Raw genomic sequence first — 20,406 nt, 5'->3', positions numbered from 1 at the left:
TAATTAAAGACAAAAACAAATGCTAGTATGCTAGTTACTCCATACCATGTTAGAAGTTTTTAAATGTTCCAGGATCCTAAATGTATGTTGGATGGTCTTGTTCTTATATACTTATATATGGAAAGGTTGCCAACTCTGTCCTGATTGAATGCACATAACTCTGCCATTGTTTTAAGACTTCCTTGTTCTTTTTTCATCAATAGTGTCGCAAACATTTAAAGTCCAGAAGACTTGTGAGTGTGAAACAACTTGGCATTGATAGAATAGTCGATTTCCAGTTTGGGAGTGATGAAGCAGCATATCATTTGATTATAGAGCTTTATGACAGAGTAAGTAAAAAAAGAAATGTCTGAGACAGGTGCCTAGAGACAATCTCTTTCCTCTAAAAGCCTTCCTAAAAAAGGTTTCAAAGTTTCATCTCCTGGTATTTGCTCCACCTTGATTCTGTCAGATGTGGGGATGAGGTCACAGAATGTTTAGACATGGCTGTAGAGTTGGTGAATTACAAACCTACCATTCCAATGGGGGCCCTTGATGCTCTTTGAACTTGGTTGGTTTTATTTGCAGATGTTTCATTACTCAAACTAGGTAACATCATCAGTGCTAGAAGAGAGTGGGATTTGCTTTCATTTTATATACTAGAGCTTGTCCTGTCAATGTTGGTGGGAGTGTTTACCGTTAGCTTGTTGGAGTGTTCCTTGATTGAGGTATTGTTTGCTCCTTGATTGTTGGCCTAATTTTAATCTTGGTGTTAATCTCTGCTCATCTTAAAATTCAGATCTCAGAAGGATGCCAAAGTTGGGAAGAAGGGATATATGACTTTCTATTTCCTCATATCTGATGATGATGTTATGGTTTACGGAGCTGATTCTTGCCATTGTTGAAAAGGAAACTTCATGTCATGTCTTCCCTAACTCTGAAATATTTATCTTTTCATCATATCCACATTTATTTAGGGCTTCCAAATTAACTTCTGGTGCTGTCTGTTTTTCAAAGTTTCTTACAGTATTTTGGAAATATTCTAGAAACTTTACCTGGATATCCCCTCTAGCTTGCACAGGTTAAAGCTCTATAATCAACACAGATTAAAATCTCAGCTTCTGTGGAAAAAGTTTCAGATCTGCATTTTAATGACAAATTGTTCTGAATTTGTTGCAGGGCAATATTGTTCTTACTGACCACGAGTACCTTATTTTGAATATCTTGAGATTTCGCACAGATGATGCAGATGATGTCAAATTTGCAGTGCGGGAACATTATCCAGTTGATCATGCCAAAATTGCAACATCATTGCCCAATTTAGAAAGGTATTATTATATTTTATACAGAGCTTAAAATTGGGGCAAACTCAAGCTTTAAGAGATAAGCATAAATTACCGGTACGTGTTTTAAGAGACGTAGTAGCTGGAGGTAGGAAATTTTTGCTTACATCTTTTTTCCCCTCATTTTGCATTTTTGTTTGTAAGTAGTTTGGTAGGTTTTTGTAATACTTCTAATCTATCTATATAAAAATGGCTGTGTGTGTGCGTCTGTGCGTCTGTGTGTTCCAGCCTAACTCTGGAATGCTTCAAGCAATTTCAACCAAACTTGGTACACAGATTACTTACTCTCTGGAAACAAATACTGTGGGGGTAAGACACCCCAACACCTCTCGGTGTGTGTGTTTTGTTAAGATACAGCCTGTTGTGCTTTAAAATGAATTCTACCGTACTGCCTTAAAATCTTCTACTGTACAGCGCAGTGGAGTTGCCATGGTAATGGCTTCATAGTACTCCACAAGGGGGCTCCTTCTGGTAAGGGGGAAAATCCAATGTTAGAAATTAGGTTTGGGCCGTGATTATTTTTGAGGACAAATATATGGATTAGGATAAATAAATACCTGGGCAATGCAAGGTTATCAGCTAGTTTTATCATAAAAAAGGATCCTTGCCTCCAGAAATTTGTGATTGGAATATGTGAAGGAGTATTTTGATAAAATAATGTACATTCTCAGAAGGGTATTTTACAGGCTTTCTGGCCCTAAAAAAAGATGGCCTCATGCTTTGTGGTGAGAGAAATAGTATTGTAGTATGACGTTGTGTGTAATATTTAGTTCTCCTGAGATTTTTTTTCCTTGCTAAAAATTTTATTAGCTTATTTTACAATAGGGAAAGCAAATAAACATTTTAAAGAATACAGAATGAAACTACTTCTAAATGAAAAACGTTGAGCCATATTAAAGATTTACAAATGGATTGCATATGTATGCATTGGAGTCTGCTTTATTAGATCCATGAAATAACAGTATTTATCTTGAGTTAGTTGTACACGAAGTTATTTTTGATCTGTTATACAAATAATTCCTGTACATTATCTAGGCTTGAGTATAATTTGAATAATCTGTTTTTTTAAAACAATTGATGTGTTCTGAGCAAAGAAAACATTCCTTGCTTAACTTTATTGTACATGTTAACAGTATATTATCAGAATTTATTCTTTTTTAATTATTTCTTCATTCCTTTTGTAGGTTAACAGAATTAATAACAAGTGCACCTAAGGGAGATCAACTAAAGAGAGTCCTAAATCCTCACCTTCGTAAGTATCGATTTCTTCTATTTTTTTAGAAAATTACAAGGTGATTTGATCATATGTTATTTGAGGGTATGAAATAACATATATGTTGTATAAATCGAAATGTTCAATTCTATTTTGAGACTTCTCATTCTAAACGTATCTTTACAATAATCAAAATCGGCCCTCTTAAAAAATAGCATTTCCACTAAATGATGTGGAAGAAGCCACACCTCTTTTCCTCAAATTTTAGCTTTTTAATGACTATTATCTTTCTCCCCCCCCCCCCAATACAGCTTATGGGATCACTCTGATTGAACATTGCCTTATAGAAGCAGGATTTTCAGGTAGCATCAAAGTAGAGCAGATAGAAAGTAAAGGTAGGTATTGAAACGTCTGAATGTGTTAATGTCTAGCATCATTTCCTGTGTACTATAATATTATGTGATAGTTATTTAAAAACTTGTTTCCCTTTAAAAAAAAATCTTGATCTTAGGGTTCATGTAATTTTCTGGGCAGCCTGTTCTCTGACAAGTCCAAACATACAGAGGATATACTGTACCATAGCAACAGTGGTGGGTTATGACCTGTACTCCCCAGTACGGGCGTACCGGTACCTGCCGGGAGCACCAGGTACCATTCCGGTATGGTGGTCCGGAGAGCCCGCCCGCCCGTCCGCCTGCGCTCCTTGCCGATATTTGAGGTTTTTGGGCTTTCCGTGCATGGAGCGTATGGCGCCTGCGCTACGCTCCGCTGAGCAGCTGGAGCATCGTGGAGTGGCACGGGTAGTAAATACGCATGTGCACGCTGCGTGTGTGTGCGCTGCGCGTGTTCATGTGGTCGACACCTGGCCCCGTTGCACCGTACTGGTTGCATCGGGATCCAGAATCCACCACTGCATAGCAAGAATGTGCAGTTTTATATGTCTTGAGTTTCAACACCTATTTCTTCTTCTAGATATTGAAAAGGTACTAGCCGCTTTACAAAAAGCTGAAGACTGCATGGAAGAAACCGAGAACTTTAATGCCAAGGTAGTTTTATAATTTGAGGACAAATGCTTTGATTTTTATACCTGGCACACTCAATGGCTTAAAGCATTTCTAGCTTTGCAGTAGCACAACTGCTAAAAGGGAGATACCTTGAGTCTTTCTAGTTAAGAGCGAAGGCTGCGGTTGGTTCTTTTGGAAATACTATATCAACAAAAGAAGCTGGGGAGGTGAAGGTGAGGGAAATTTGGCTTTCAACACCACAGATGCTGTAACAAATATTATGCAGAGGAATTACACGTTGAGTTTTCTGTTGCTTCATGCCATTTCGTAATTCTTTTCCCAAGAAACTCTGGCCTTGGGCTTACTACCTTGAGGCCACGTTGCTAATGTTTATATCATAAACATGCTTAGAGGAGGCAGGGCCATCGGGAGTAAAGAGCAGCAGGAAGAGACCATCCAAAGATGCTCCTTCCTCAGGGGTGAACCTCAAGGCCTCTAAATCTGCTACCAGAGCAGAAGAGCGCAGACAGAAGGCCCTAGAAAAAGAATTTCAGAAGGCCCCAAATCAGCAGCAAATTCAAACTGCTCAGACCTCTCCCCCTCCTCGCGAAGGCATACACAGTCTGAGGGAAATTGTCAGGAAAGTCCTGCGCCTCCGCAAGGCATCTCTTCTTCTTCTCTCCCAAGTTTTGGGCAAGATGGTATCTTGCTTCGGGGTTGTCCCGTGGGCCAGGTTCCATAGCAGGACCCTTCAATGGTTCATACTTCCGCATCAGAAGGCTGACAGGAGCTGCTCCCACTCAACCAATTTTGTCGTCTTTAAGTACAGTGACAATAAAGATTATACTTTAAACAATCATACTAGCTGATAACCTGGCGTTGCCTGGGCATTTATTTATATGGGAAAATGTCCGGACCAAACGTAATTTCTAACGTTGGATTTTCCTCCTTACCAGAGGGAACCTCCTTTTGGAGTACTGTGAAGCCGTTACCTTGGCAACTCCACTGCGCTGTACAGTATAAGCCATTTTATAGCAGTACAATAGAAACCATTTGAAGGCACTACAGTCTGTATCATAACAGAACACACCCTGAGTAGTATTAGGGGTGTCTTAACCCCACAGTATTTGTTTCCAGAGAGTAAGTCATATCTGTGTACCAAGTTTGGTTGGTTGCTGAAACACACACACACACACACACACTGTAAAAGAAAACAGCAACAAAGAGCCTCATTAATTGAACTGAAGACCTGCAGCGGCTGAAGAGGATACATTCTTAAATTTCCAGCAGTGGAAAATAGATGTAATAGATTTTCCATTCCCTACATCTTTTTAATAGGGCTACATCATGCAAAAAAGGGAGAAAAAACCAAGTCTGGAACCAAACAAGTCTCCTGAAGAAATCCTCACGTATGTATCTTGAGAGAAGTGGGTTTTGTGACTGTGCTGTGCCCTGGTGGTTAGCCAACACTAACGCAAAGCATTTCTTTCAGGTATGAGGAATTTCACCCTTTCTTGTTTTCGCAACACTCAAAATGTCCCTATGTGGAATTTGAATCTTTCAACAAGGTACAGTGTTAAGCTCGGTTCTGGATGTTATATGTCATTTTTATCATATCAAGGGCTGGAAATGTAATTAATTACACTGAACAAGAATTCTTCCTTGTGTTTGTTAATGAGAATGATTTGGTTATCTTCCTGAACATTTAAGGAGAACATTAAGGTTTTGAATGATTGATCTTGAGAGAATGTTACTTAGCTTTTGGGGGTAATTAACATTTGTGGCAAAGCTGATCAGAATGAAATTGCACAGAGATGTCTTTTACTGAGGCCTTTGTGTTTGAAATTAGTTTTGCAAATTTCCAGTGGCCATTTTAAGTACATCTAAGTAAGGAGTACTGGTGCAATCAAATATTCTAACTTACTTTTTCTTGTTATGTTTTGTATTTCTTCATGGTTTTGGAAGGCAGTGGATGAATTTTACTCTAAGCTGGAAAGCCAGAAGATAGACTTAAAGGCATTGCAACAGGTACTCATCTTGTGAAAACAAAGTCTTGAACTATGTTTTTTCTGAAAAATGGGCACTCCACCTGGGAAGAATTATATTATAATCTAGCTCAGGGGTGTCAAACTCACGTCATCCCGGCAGCATCATGGGACGTATCAGGACTCCCCACCCCCCTTTGCTAAATGGTGTGGGCGTGGCCAATGCATGAGACATCTGGCCCACGGGTCGGGAATTTGACAGCCCTGATCTAGCCAATAAGCCAAGTTCTGGCTTGTCTGGAGAAGCAATGATGAAGTTACCTTTTATCATTCAACCAGAATGGTTACCAATAACAGCTAGTTTGCTAGGTTGAACAACCTGGGATCTACTTTACTTGATCCTAAGTTACTATTATGGACATTTTATATTCCTTTATAATTTCTCTGTTAATTCTTCTATGCTACTGTAGTTTTAAGAAGAAAATTCTCTTCTCATTTCCATTTTTTACTCATGGCTATTTTGGTTTTAGAAAATGATAAGTTTAACCTCCATATTTTTCCCCCTTCTTGTTCTTTTACATTTGAATTTTCATCTCTGCTTTTTCAATATAATTCTGATATGTCCTCAGAATTACTCCACCTGTCTCTCAGATGAAGCGCCAGTAAGACTAAGCATGTACAAGTGTATTTTTAAAAATTCTTTTCATACTGCTCAAGAGTTTTGTTAAGTGCCTATATCACAAGAAAAGTATTGTGAACCCTTGCGTCTAATATTACCTTAATCATCATTAATTTGAACCATTAAATCTCATCAAGATGGTCATTCTGTCATTGTGTCTATAATTTCCTCTCCTTTGCATTACCCTATTGATTTAAAGGGTAAGTTTATATATGTATACAGGGAGGAGGGGTATACTACACTTTTCCCAATTTCAGAATTTAAAATAAACTAATGTTACTTTTTGCCCTCTGTTCAAAAGTTACCATCGCCTTCCGTTCTTCTCATTTTACATTTCACTTCCTCTGTCTATGTTAGGAAAAGGCTCAAATGAGTATGCTTCTTCTGCCACTTCTGTGTTTTTTCTTGAAAGGAAAAACAAGCACTGAAGAAACTGGAAAATGTGCGGAAGGACCACGAATACAGATTAGAAGCTCTTCATCAAGCTCAGGTAGAAACATTGCTTCCTTTAAGTTCAGTGGAAGGCAGCATTATTGCACACTCTCAGATGCTCTGTCTCGTTCAAGGAATTCTAGCCTAGTTTTGGTAAAATAATATGTTCATGCTGGAATAAATCTTAAAATTACAAAGGGGAAGAAAGGTAATGCTTGCTGGAGTGGAAATGCTAGGCTAAATGAGCAAACAATTTTCAGCTTCAGATATTCGGAAGAACATCAGGGTGTACATCTTTTTTGTGTGTTTCTGTCATGTTTGTATATTCACTTAAATAAACACGCACGCATGCACACCTTCCCCTCAGAACTATTACCGGTAGAACATGTAGTCGTGCATAGTGGTTTTCTACAGCAAACGGCTAAATATCTCTGCAGATTGTAAACCACTGAAAATTTTGTGAATGAGGATTGGTGATACATGTAATCAATAAATCTGCTAACCTTGCCCTTGGTCTAGGGAGAGCCTATTTTTCACAAAGATCAATTGTGATCAGGAGTGCACCCACTTCCCAGTTTATTAAATCGGGCAAAGCCATTTTATGTTTCCAGATAAACAAAACCATTTCTTGCCCTTGATCTGCACAATTGCAATACCTGTCTTTCTTCCCTCCCCCCCAACTTCCCCCCTTTTAAATCCCATAATTTGTTATTTCAGTTGATCAGTTATATTTGAGCAATGGTTTTCTATCAATTCTTAACAATTTGCTTGTGTTCCTATAGCACAATACTCATAGCATAACCAACATCCAAATACCAAGTCTCGGTACATTCAGCTCTGAAGTCTTTTGCAAGCTCTAATTTTTAAAATCTTTGTGATAGATAAAGGGAAAAGCGGTGTCTCAACAGTGACTGTCTCCTTTACTTTCCAAAGGAAATTGACAAGGTGAAAGGTGAGCTTGTGGAAATGAACCTGGAGATAGTTGATCGAGCCATCCAGGTGGTCCGCAGTGCCTTAGCCAATCAGATTGATTGGACAGAGATTGGAGTCATTGTCAAAGAAGCCCAGGCCCAAGGAGACCCAGTAGCAAGTGCCATCAAAGAATTGAAGCTGCATTCAAACCATATCACAATGCTCCTAAAGTAAGTTACCAAGCAGATGGGAGGAGTGCCCTGGAATGGAGCAAGGCTTTGGCCTATCAAGGCAATATTGTATTTTCATATAATGGAAGGGAATCTGTTGACATCCAGGTATTAGGCTTCGGTTCTTATCAAGATCAGTTAGAATGATCATGCCTTAGGGATCCTGGGAGACGTAGCCCAGTAATTTCAAGATCAGGAACAGATGACGATTGTTGAATCGAAATTATATTTGTATAACTCACTATTCTGAAAATGGCTGTGTTAACTTTGAAAAAAATATTTCCAGGCTTTGAAGCTACATGGAAATGAAAGATCAAGGCAAAAATACCCCCCACCCCCCCAAAATCATTAAATTGTGTTAACCGTGAACATTTTTACTGTATATCTTCAGGAATGTAGAACAGAACCAGAATGAAAAATGGTGATCAAATTTACTCAGCTATCCTCCTGAATATGAAATACATTAATTGTTTAAAATTATTATTAAAAGAGATGCTTTTGGTGAGCAAAATGTTTTTTTTTTGCTACGTTAGAAACCCGTATGTGATCTCAGAAGAGGAGGAGGAGGTGGACGAGGAGGAGGAAAAACCTAAAGTAGAAGAATCAAAGGGAAAGAAAAAGAAGAAGAAAGTCAAACAAGTCCAGAAGCCTCTGAAGAATCAGCCTATGCTGGTGGATGTGGATCTCAGCTTGTCAGCTTACGCAAATGCCAAAAAGTAAGAAAAGGGTAAGAATTGGCTGGCATACCTTTAAAAGCGGGGCCTTTGGGATGGATTGGTTGAAGAATTAAAGGGAGGCCACCATTAGCGTTCCATTTAAATCTGCTATTTTCTTCCCAGTTAATGTTAATCAAGTCATGCAAGATGGGTAAATATGATACCTTGCATCTATCCTGAAATGTGCTCTTCATTTGGAAGGGATTGGCCTAGAGATATGACATGCTTTCATGTTTTTCAGATATTATGATCACAAGAGACACGCAGCCAGAAAAACCCAGAAAACGGTGGAAGCAGCAGAAAAGGTACATTAGAACAGCACCCTTCATAATCTCTACTCAGACTAATACAATTTCAGTTTTCCTGAAACTCTGTGCCTTTGATTTAACCAGCTGCACCATTTTTATGCAGTGGCACATTGAACGTGCTGAAGGAGATGGCTTTGCAAAATTATTTAGTTCACTGGAACTACTGACAAGCTGTGGATAAAATCAAGGGATTTAAAGTTTAACTTGGGTTAAACCAGGAATTATCTACGCTTGTTTGGCTGGTTGATGCATTTGGTGGGTTGCTATTGCAGTAAGTGTGGCCCATTATCAAACACTCCTTTACCAGAAGGCCTACTAGTGAAGAATGCTCCACATTTATTCACTAGCCTTCCAATATATAGTCTTCCATTTCCCATTTGATCTTTGTATTTTTTTCCTGAGCAAATGGGCACATTTTTAACCAAAGCACTGATCTGAAACTGGTTCTCATTTTTATCATGTGGCAGACTTTTGAGCCCTTTGGGAATCAAGATAATGTTGGAGGTTTTTCATTTGTTTTTCAGCACATTGTTAATCACATGACCCTTAAAAATTAATTAACAGGACTGGTAGAACTGTTAGTGGACTCATAGATGCCCATAGACAGCATGTTGCAAATTCAAGATATAAGTTGTGCAAGAGGAGAGCTTGTACTAAAATATAGGCAGACTCACAAAAGTGATCAAAAATACTATTATTGTAGCAGAATTAGGGCCTAAGGAAATTCAGAAAAATAACCTGGATTGCAGTTAGTAGGAGAATAATAATACATTGGTATTATTCTAGAAGAAGGCTATTCTTTTGGACAGCTTTGTTTGATTCATGTTCCAAATTATTGATGGGTGTAGATTGGGTTGCTTCTTTTAAAAAAAACTGTGGTGGATGGTTTTGTTTTGTTCATCTACATAGGCTTTCAAATCAGCAGAAAAGAAGACCAAGCAAACCCTGAAAGAGGTCCAAACAGTTACTACCATTCAGAAGGCTAGAAAGGTTTACTGGTGAGTTTCCTTCAATAGAAATAAGAAAACACCCATTGAGTGCCTTACATATTTGAGGGAGAAGACTGTCACTGCGTTAATTGTTTGCTAGCTGAACTGAGATATACTGCGCAGGTCATAGGCCATTATCAGCAATGATTTACTGTGCATGCTTCTTAACACGTTTCTTAATACATCACACATTCCAGAGACTTCTTTACTTTTGATCTTCTGTTCGTCTGCCAAGAAGGTGGGCGACAATTGCTCTTGCCAAAATGTAACAATTAGATTTGTTTATTTTTCTTATTTTTATATTAAAAGTTCTGTTTTTAATTAGAACATGTTCTCGGGTTTTTATTTTTCGCTTTTTCTGAAGATATGCTGTTTGGAAAGCCATCGATTCTAGACCTCGTTAGCTCAGGGTGAAATTTCCCCTGACAAAGACAGGCGGTTGAAAGCAGATGTGATATAGCATTGACTGAATATTCAGTCATTCAAGAATTTATGATACTAGAGTAAGGGTGCAACAAAATGTAGGTTGATGCTGTATGTGACCTGCAGACATCACTTCTGAAGTCCATAGCACCCTGCCTTGATTGGTTCGGCTCAACATTTTTTACATTTGACAGGATTGATGCTAAGAAGCAAAAATGGGTGTTTTAAAACCTTGCAGTTATTTAAGGTATCCATTCATCTCTTAAAATTCCTGCATCCCCTCCTAGAAAGCAGGATTTGACCCCGCATAGTTTTGAAGTATAGTTCCCAATATGCTGTACTACCCTTGCTAATGTTCCTCAAGCTGAAGGAAGTTATATAGCATTGTTCTATGACTTTAGAGGCTGTAAGTATGTGCCTAGTACAGAGAAAGTATAGTAATTACAACTTCTTTTTTATTTCATTTTTGGCCAGAGGATGAAATTGAGCATTTTCCTTCCTTTGCTATATTTTAGAACCAAGTTCCTTACGCTGATATCTGTCAGCTAAAAAGATTGACAGCCAGCATGACCAGTGATAGCCCCAATACTTTTGAAGGACATAAACTGGAGATGTTTTAGATAGATTGATCCCATAGCTATCATTTAAAACACTTTTCAAAAGTGCAACTTGTATTCATATGTACCCGTTCCTCTGATATTATTCGTGTGCAATTTATATTTTGTCTTTGATTCAGAAACTCAAAGGGGTATATGTATACTCTCTACTTCCCCCCACCCTCACAATAAAACCCTCTGAATTACATTGGACTGAAAGAAAGTGACTGACCACAAATCACTCAGTGAGCTAGAAAATAGAAACTTTCTGCTACTATTCCTATATCTTAACTACTATACTCCATTTTAAAGTACTTTAAATGATTCTTTAACATACAAATGTTTTTTAAAATATGGGTTTAAAATGTGGATTCTTTAAATTATGATAAACGATTTATCAATATTTTAAAACTATTCCAGTGATGGAAGGTTGGTGACACTGCTCCCAGAAATAAATATGTTTTTAATCTAAGATACAGTCAGTTGGGAAGGAGTAAAATCCTAGATTTGAAAAGGCTGCTGCTATTTTGCTAGATTTTTTTCTTCACTTTGCAGTTGTTTTGCATCTCTGCAAAAGCAGAATTCACTGCAGATAAGAGTTTAGAGCTGTGAGGGTAAACCTATGGCACATGGAGCCATTTGTCATGGCACGCAAGGCGTTGCCCTGTCAGCTGGCAGTGCACATGTGCGTGCTGGCCAGCTGACTTCGGCCTTCTTTTAAGGCTGTTTTTCGCCCTCCGGAGCTTTCAGGGCCCTTCAGGAGGCTTTCCTGAAGGCTCCGGAGGGCAAAAACTGGCCCTACGGACAAGCCAGAAGTCAGCGGGGTGGGTGGGTTGTGTGCATAGTATTATGGGTGCACAACCCTCCTGCGCTCCCCCCGCTTTTGGCACGGGAGCCAAAAAAGGTTCGCCATCACTGGTTTAGAGTTTCTGAAATATGATTCTGCACTAACACTTTTGTTCCACATTTTGCATCTGAGTGTGATATTGAGGTTAGTAAATGGTGGGCTAAATGTTCCTTATACTGAAGACCTTCCAAGCATCCTTTAGGTCAATATTATCCTTTGGCTTGTTGTAATCCCACAGGTTTGAGAAATTCCTGTGGTTCGTTAGCTCTGAAAATTACCTTGTTATAGCTGGAAGAGACCAACAACAAAATGAAATGATTGTCAAGCGATACTTAAATCCAGGTGAGTGACTTGGTTCACAATAACCCAGAGTACTAATGAATATCGTTAATTTATATATAATCCCGTGTGATGTTTAAGTATTTATTTAAGGGCGCTAAAGGCAGCCCTGACATTCCTTTCTATGGTATTGATGTGTATTTAATATAATGAGGTAATGATTATTTGCTGCTCAGTGTTTGTTATTTGTTGTAGTTTAGAGAACAAGGAAGAAACAAAAGGCATGTCATGCAAAAGTAAAGCCATTGAATGAAGTGGCTCTTATAAGATTACAGTCATATTAATAACATGTTTTCTGCTAATTGCGGAACTCTGGATGGGGTTCCTGATGAACTAGTGGAATCGCAATGCAGTGGAATAATTTTTTTATAGGGTGGAGAACGCACAAACTTTGTAATCCCTTTAATGTTACAATATATCTTGTTACAACTAAGCCAGAAAATACACAACTTTAGTCAGCGCCTGTTTTTTATTCTGTCATCATAACTGATCTTTCCTGTTTCTTCCATATAAGGGGACATTTATGTCCATGCTGATCTCCATGGAGCAACCAGTTGTGTCATTAAGAATCCATCAGGTAATGGTTTTAGGGAACAGTGTTTAGGGCAGTGGTCTCCAACCTTCCCGGCTTTGCAGACCTGGGGGGGGGGGGGGGGGGGATGGTTCCATGCGAGGGATGGGTGAGTGTGCACAGCTCTATTTGTGCAGCAGCAGGCACGTGCTCCACTGCTCGGACAAGTAGAGCTACAAGCATGTGCTTCCATGCTGTACACACAAGTGGTATTGGTTACACATGCGCACTTGCCTGCCACTTCTGTGTCCCGGTTCTGAATGGGCCGTGGCCTGGTAATGGGCTGTGTCCTTGGAATTGGGGACCTCTGGTTTAGAGAAAATGGCCCATTAAAGATTGAGAACACTTAACTGCTTTCAAAAACTGTGGGTGACTGTTAATGTTTACATTGGGGCAATGGATTGTGGGCTGAGGGATTGTTTAAAACTGGTCTATTCCTGATTGAGGTTATCCAACAAGTAATTTCTTTTAAAAAAACAACATGCTTGTACTTTTGAGAGTAATGCTTGGTTGCATTGGAGTTGATACAAATTGAACTTAAATTCTGTTTTCTTCATAAATGATGCATGTAGTTGAAAAACTTCCCTTCTCTGAGAAGCCTGCTACATTCAGAGCTTTTCTATGTTCCTAATCTTTGGAGTATGGACTCAGATGATCAGGAAACATCAGGTTCCTAGTGGGGAAGTCGTCTGTCCCCCCCCCCCCAACAATTCATTCTGAGTGATGGGAATTGTAGACAAACACATTAGAAGAGTATCAGGATAGGGAAAGCTGAAAGGAGGTGACATTTTCTTTATCCTGTTATTTCCTAATGTTCCTTCTGACAAAATCAGTGCAGCTTTGTACAATGTGTGTGCACGCTTAAAAAACAACAACAACTGAATATCAGTTACTAGAGGACACTAGTAGGAGTTGGGTTTTGTATACTGCTTATTGAGTGTCCCTGAAGCATATGGTCAGACTTTTCATCCAAGCTGGTTCTTCATCCTCTAAGACAGTGTTTCTCAACCTTGGCGACTTTAATTCCTGTGGACTTCAACTCCCAGAATCCCCCAGCCAGCTGGCTAGGGAATTCTGGGAGTTGAAGTCCACAGGACTTAAAGTCGCCAAGGTTGAGAAACACTGCTCTAAGATATGATAGCAAGCAAAGAATATGTTAAACTGGGGCCAATATTCCGGACCATTTGCTGTGGTCAAAAGCAAGACAAAACAAAAAACAAACAAACAAACAATGGCCTGGCCTTTAGTGGATGCCACTTTTTCTGACTTATCATGGATTTTAATATATCCATGATAGAGAGAAAGGTTCCCACACACATGGGGCGGTGTTCATCTCCGTTTCTAAGCCGAAAAACCAACATGGTCCAAGGATTTCTCTGTGGTCATGTGGCCAGTATGACTAAATGCCGAAAGCGCCTGGAGCGCTGTTACTTTCCCACCAAAGTGGTCCCTATTTTTCTACTTGCATTTTTTACATGCTTTATTTCGAACTGCCTGGTTGGCGGAAGCTGGGACAAGTAATGGGAGCTCACTCCATTATGCGGCACTAGGGATTCGTACTGCTGAACTGCCAACCTTTCTGATCGACAAGCTCAACGTCTTAGCCACTGAGCCACATCTGTGAAATTGGCCCAAAGTCAGTCAATGAGCTACGATATTGAATGAATATTTGAATATAGTCTCCCCTACCTTAGATACCCATGATAGAAACACCTAAATGTTTCTTATCCCAAATATTATCATATAATGGGCTCTGTGTTCTAGGTTTATTTTCTGCTCTGCTTTCCAGAAGGCAGATTTCCTCAGTCAAATTACTGTCTTATTTTTTTTTAACTGCAGTTTAAAAACAAGTACAGTTTCTAGCACATGTCCCCCCCCCCGCTCCCCCTTTTGCCTGACTACTGTGGGATTTAGCACACAAAAGCAGCTTAAAGTCAAGTTGGTGATGAACGTCTGTAATAATGGCCAATTTTTGTTTCTGCTGTTTCAGGAGATCGTATCCCTCCACGGACCCTCACTGAGGCAGGCACAATGGCCCTGTGTTACAGCGCAGCCTGGGATGCCCGGGTCATCACTAGCGCCTGGTGGGTCTACCATAATCAGGTAATGAAATCACTGGGAGCTTCCCTATCTCTGGCATAGTTTTAAGAAATGAAACATTTTACTGATGATTCTACAGAGGCCTTGTTTTGGAACCTAACATCATATTTTTTAACACTGAATAATTGCAAGGCTACTATGACTTCCCACCAGTGACGTGCAGTCAGGGGAGGCAGGGGAGGCAGAGACTCACCGCTCTCATCAGGAAAAGAAAAAAAAAAAGAAAAAAAATTCTCCCCTTTTCTCTTTCATCTCTTTCTTTCGCGTGCAAGCAAAATACCCCAGGATCACGGTGGCGGGGACAGCAACTCCTTCCGCTGCGCTGCGGAGAAGAGCCACACTGTGCTCCTCAGCACTAGCCTCAGATCAGCACGAACCGCGGTCCCCTTCATGTTGGCTCAGGAAGGAGGGGAATGGGACCGTGTGTGCAGGAGAGGGGGACTGCGGCTTGCCCTGATCTGAGGCTGGCGCTGAGGAGCTTCCTGCACACGCGGTCCCATTCCCCTCCTTCCTGAGTCAATATGAAGGGGACCGCGGTTCGTGCTGATCTGAGGCTAGCGCTGAGGAGCCTCCTGCACAGCGTGACTCTTCTCCGCAGCGCAGCGGAAGGAGTTGCTGTCCCCGCCACGGTGATCCTGGGGTATTTTGCTTACACGCTTGCAAAGATCAAAGTTGTCACAGTCCTCCCTTCATGATGATCATTTGATGACGTCACCAGCCATAAACCTCACCGCACGTCACTGCTTCCCACAGTAATTGCTTTTACAGTTTGTGGCTTTTTGGGGTCCAGTTCTTTATCATACATTCCTCCTCTCCTGTGCTGGCATACAGATCTAGTCAAGGCTTTTCGACACTGTGATGGTTAAATTGTTTTGTGCTCTTCCCGTTACACAAGGAATTTGCTTCGTTTTCCTTTTTCACAGACAAGAGGACTGTGCATCTAAGTCAATGTGCAGATGATTAAGTAGCCTCTGTTCCATGAGCCTTCTGGGATGGCTGCTCAGAGCCATAGAATAATATGGTGCTTGCCCCTTTTTCAATCGGAAGCCTTTCCCAAAGATGCTAATGTACAAGTTCCAGTCATCCTCCAAGCAGCATACAATTAAGGGTTAAATTTAGGTAGGGGAGACTATATTCAAATATTCATTCAATATCGTAGCTCATTGACTGACTTTGGGCCAATTTCACAGATGTCTTCTCTCTTTCTTGCCTATCCTACTTCATAGGGTGGCAGTTTGTGGGATATTATTAAGGGAGACCCTCCCACCTGATATAGTGTCATCTACATCAGGGTTCTCCAACCTTGGCAAATATAAGCCTTGTGGACTTCAACTTCCAGAATTCCTCAGCCAGAATGGCGGGCTGAGGAATTCTGGAAGTTGAAGTCCACAAGTCCTAAAGTTGCCAAGATTGGAGACCTCTGATCTACTTCCAAAGGAAAGACAGAATGTAAATGAAATAATAAAGGAATAAATAGTCCAAAACACTGAGAACATTATCTTACCGAGACAAGTGGCAACAGACTTAATTGTGTTGCTCCTCTAATACTGGTCACAGAAATAAAAAGATTTTCATACAAGTTTTTCCACATTTGTGGGTTTTTTCCCTGAAAGCTACGGACTTGTTGGAAATCGCCAGGGATGAAAGTTCTAGTTGAAAGTTCTAGGTTAAAAGTTCTACTGCATTCAGTTCTGGTCGCCACGATGTAGAAAAGATGTGGCGAGTCTAGAAAGAGTGCAGAGAAGAGCAACAAAGATGATTAGGGGATTGGAGACTAAAACATATGAAGAACGGTTGCAGGAACTGGGTATGTTTAGCTTAAGAGAAAGAAGGACTAGGGGAGACATGATAGCAGTGTTCCAATATCTCAGGGGTTGCCACAAAGAAGAGGGAGTCAAGCTATTCTCCAAGGCACCTGAGGGTAGAACAAGAAGCAATGAGTGGAAACTAATCAAGGAGAGAAGCAACTTAGAACTGAGGAGAAACTTTCTGACAGTTAGAACAATTAATCAGTGGAACAGCTTGCCTCCAGAAGTTGTGAATGCCCCAACACTGGAAGTCTTTAAGAAGATGTTTGGATAGCCATTTGTCTGAAACGGTATAGGGTTTCCTGCCTAGGCAGGGGGTTGGACTAGAAGACCTCCAAGGTCCCTTCCAACTCTACTATTGTATTGTATTATAGTTGCTTAATTAGTTCCCCCTTCTCCGGTCCCAGCGCATTATATGGCGACTACCAGTGAATCTGTTACCTTTTGTTGTTCCAAAAACTCTGGCTTTCATTTCTGCTACATATCCAACCCTCATGCCCACTTCTTTTATGATAAGGTAACCTTTGATGCGTATGATGTTATTCGTGTTTATTCATCTGGGTAACCTCCATGCAGGTGTCTAAAACTGCCCCCACTGGAGAATATCTGACAACTGGAAGCTTCATGATCAGAGGTAAGATCTCCAAGGAGACATTTCCTGAGTTCATTTCCCAACCCAGGATGGCTGTGGTGCTAATAACCCAGTTCAGTGAGAAGGGGAAATTATGAACCAGACTTCATATTCATGTTCTAAGGAAGCTGAATTTGCTTTTTTATGGAAACCTCTGTGATCTAATTACTTTTTTTTTTCTTCCAGGAAAAAAGAATTTTCTTCCCCCTTCTTATCTTTTGATGGGCTTCAGTTTCTTATTTAAGGTACTGTGTGTCCTTAAGTTATTGTTTCTTCTTTAGGGATGTATAAAAATGAAGTGCAAGATGAGATCTTCCAAGTATTCGACTTTACTGTTTACTAGGTTGATTTTGGGAGAAAGGATATTTTCTGGTCGAGGAAAGTGAAGTTGGGAAATCCTAGCAGCTCTTACTTGTGTTCTGACCTTGGCTTCCCTAAACCATGAAGCAAACTCCTTGTCCCAACAAAAATCCCTTTTTATTAAGTTACCGTGAATTCCTCTCATTCACATCCAGCAAAGTCTTTCGAGGAAGGATTTACAGTCACAGACCTTATCTGGCTTGGAGAGCTGACAGGCCGATATCGTCAAAACTTGGCAAGGAGTCTGGGAGAGTCATGAACCAATTAAGCGAACTAATTGTCTCTTGCAAACACCCCTACCCTTTCGCTCCTCTTTTATTCCCTATGGGAGGGGCCATTCACTGTCCACCTGTGGCCTTACTCCCGTCAACCCTTGTCCCTTAACTGTTCCCTTCATCTGGCAACTCTGCGCATGCGCACATTAGGAACAGGCTCCAGCTGTTTGTCTGCCTCACTGATGTCTGACTCCGAAGGCAGCCGATAACTGGCATACGGCTCTGGCCCCATCTCTACCTCCAACACAGAGCCCTCATCAGAGCCTTCCCCAGACTCCAGGACTGCCCATGTTCCTCCCCAACCTCCTCACTGTCCAAATCTGCTGCCAGATTCATCTACATGTGTCTGTTCTGTTCTGTTTGTTGTATTTCTATCTCTCTCTTCTATCGCTATCTCTATCATCTCACAAAGATGATTAGGGGACTGGAGACTAAAACATATGAAGAACGGTTGCAGGAACTGGGTATGTCTAGTTTAATGAAAAGAAGGAGTAGGGGAGACATGATAGCAGTCTTCCAATATCTCAGGGGTTGCCACAAAGAAGAGGGAATCAAACTATTCTCCAAGGCACCTGAGGGCAGAACAAGAAGCAATGGGTGGAAACTAATCCAGGAGAGAAGCAACTTAGAACTGAGGAGAAACTTCCTGACAGTTAGAACAATTAATCAGTGGATGGACGTGCCTCCAGAAGTTGTGAATGCCCCGACACTGGAAGTCTTTAAGAAGATGTTGGATAGCCATTTGTCTGAAACGGTATAGGGTTTCCTGCGTAGGCAGGGGGTTGGACTAGAAGGCCTCCAAGGTCCCTTCCAATTCTGCTATTGTATTTTATTGTGTGGGTGCACATGCACGTATGCGCACACACACACACCAGACTGCAATAAGTTTTAAAATAGCCTTTTCTTAATATTAGTGGGTTTATAACATTTTGTAAAAGTGTGTGTGTGCACAACACACACACACACACACACACACACACTTACTCACTCACTCCCGACTACAATGAATTTTAAAATAGCCTTTGTTAATATTAGTGGGGCCTGTTTTGAAATCTGACCATGTTGTGTGGATTGAAGGAAGATTTTTTCAAAAGAACTGTTGGGGAGGGGAGGATCAGTCAGCAGAACCTGATTAAAACTCTTTTGATGGTAATGAGGCTTTAAAGTAGCCTCCGTCCATCACTTCCTAACAGTTTTGTGTCCGTGATGTTTTATTAATTACTTTTTTTTGAGAAGGAAAAGCTAGTCCAGTCTCCTCTCTCAAAATCTATACTTTTCAGACACAAAATACACTTCACTTTATGGTAAAACTGAAATTTAAGATCCTTTTAAGGTCTTCTAACCTGATCCCCTGCTGAAGCAGAAAACCCTACACCAGGGGTGTCAAACAGGTGGCCCATGGGCCGGATGCATCATGCACAGGCCACACCCACCCCGGGAAAAACATTGTTAAATGTCACGTGACAGCAAAATGACACCGCGAGTTTGATACCTACGTGCTCTATACCATTTTAGACAAATGTTTCTCCAGTCTCTTCTCAAAAGACATGGTCTTAGTTGGTCAATTGGAGTTTCTGGTCCAGGTATTTCTTCCTTTCTCCCCCCCCCCCCCCCCCCGTGAGGTAGCCAGTTGAGTGCTGAGAGCTCTGCCTGCATCCAAGGAAAACCTGACTTTCTTTATCCGTCTCCAGGTGGACGAATCCTGTGTTTGGAGACACCGGGGTGAGCGGAAAATCAAAGTGCAAGATGAAGACATGGAGACGGTGACCAGTGCCACCAGTGAGCTGGCAGCAGAAGAAACGGAGCCCTTGGGTAATGCTTTAACCTAGTGCTGCCAAAGAAAGTTACATTTCTCGAGTCTGAGCTTCCATTTCCATAGGGTGCCATTTCTTCTGCTGAGACTCTTTTCATGACTCTGGATTGCTAGAATGATGAGATCAGTAAGCTCTATTGATTCCTCTAAATTGAAAGTTTCCTTAGATGGGGTCTCTTCCTTTGACATCTTGATCCCCTCTTGATCCTCTCAGGCAAATCTTGTCCTCCTCTTCAGTCAATAAGTTTTTCTTCCTTTTAAATTCCAAGGACTGTTTGCTTGCCTCCCTTAAGTCATGATGAGTGCAATTGAATGTCTGTTCCTTCCTTCTTTGGCTTTATACCAAGATGCACCAGAGGGAGATGAAAGTAGCAGTGATGACGATGCTCATAAAGAGGAGAGCCAAGAGAAACCTGAGAACGAAGAACATTTACAAGATGAAGAGCGTAATGGGAACGGGGCAGGAGATGCCTTGGCCATGGAAGAATCATCTGAGGAAGAGAATGACATTTTGGAGGAAGAAGAAGAGGAGGAACCAACAAGCAATGCTTCAGAGATACTTTTTCCAGACACAACCATTGATCTTTCACATCTTCAGTCCCAAAGGTAATAGAAAGCAGGACTATATTTGCAAAACCATCTTTGGAATATGCGCCAAATACAAGTGTAAGATTTGAGCATTAGTCTTTGTCACTTCTCTCCTGAAACTTTTTGCCAATACTTCCCAGATACCTTTGCTTAATAATTTTGCTTCTTGTTCAGGATGAATAGGAGTGTAATGAGCATAATATCTGTATATTTTTTTAAAAAAACAAGCTATTTAAATAGTTTAACAATTTGGAACTAATGTTGG

At 40.6% G+C, this 20,406-nt stretch overlaps 1 protein-coding gene across 1 annotated transcript in view; it reads left to right on the top strand.

Annotated features, from left to right (window-relative positions):
• NEMF (nuclear export mediator factor) overlaps positions 1-20,406 on the top strand; it is a 33,523-nt gene that overhangs the window by 3,840 nt on the left and 9,277 nt on the right. The window contains exons 4-23 of the mRNA XM_081934175.1: positions 204-329; positions 1,159-1,307; positions 2,507-2,574; positions 2,847-2,930; positions 3,508-3,581; positions 4,878-4,948; positions 5,032-5,107; positions 5,505-5,567; positions 6,616-6,693; positions 7,569-7,777; positions 8,311-8,493; positions 8,735-8,798; positions 9,711-9,799; positions 11,895-11,998; positions 12,510-12,572; positions 14,557-14,669; positions 17,051-17,108; positions 17,292-17,350; positions 19,432-19,552; positions 19,901-20,159. Coding sequence (XP_081790301.1) covers positions 204-329; positions 1,159-1,307; positions 2,507-2,574; positions 2,847-2,930; positions 3,508-3,581; positions 4,878-4,948; positions 5,032-5,107; positions 5,505-5,567; positions 6,616-6,693; positions 7,569-7,777; positions 8,311-8,493; positions 8,735-8,798; positions 9,711-9,799; positions 11,895-11,998; positions 12,510-12,572; positions 14,557-14,669; positions 17,051-17,108; positions 17,292-17,350; positions 19,432-19,552; positions 19,901-20,159 — 2,111 coding nt within the window. The remainder of the gene's footprint in view (positions 1-203; positions 330-1,158; positions 1,308-2,506; positions 2,575-2,846; positions 2,931-3,507; positions 3,582-4,877; positions 4,949-5,031; positions 5,108-5,504; positions 5,568-6,615; positions 6,694-7,568; positions 7,778-8,310; positions 8,494-8,734; positions 8,799-9,710; positions 9,800-11,894; positions 11,999-12,509; positions 12,573-14,556; positions 14,670-17,050; positions 17,109-17,291; positions 17,351-19,431; positions 19,553-19,900; positions 20,160-20,406) is intronic.

Source organism: Natrix helvetica (genome assembly GCF_964273705.1).
Source record: "Natrix helvetica genome assembly, chromosome: 1".
NCBI lineage: Eukaryota > Metazoa > Chordata > Lepidosauria > Squamata > Natricidae > Natrix > Natrix helvetica.
The sequence above is the reverse complement of the archived record's forward strand: the minus strand, read 5'-3'. Positions and strand labels throughout refer to the sequence as shown.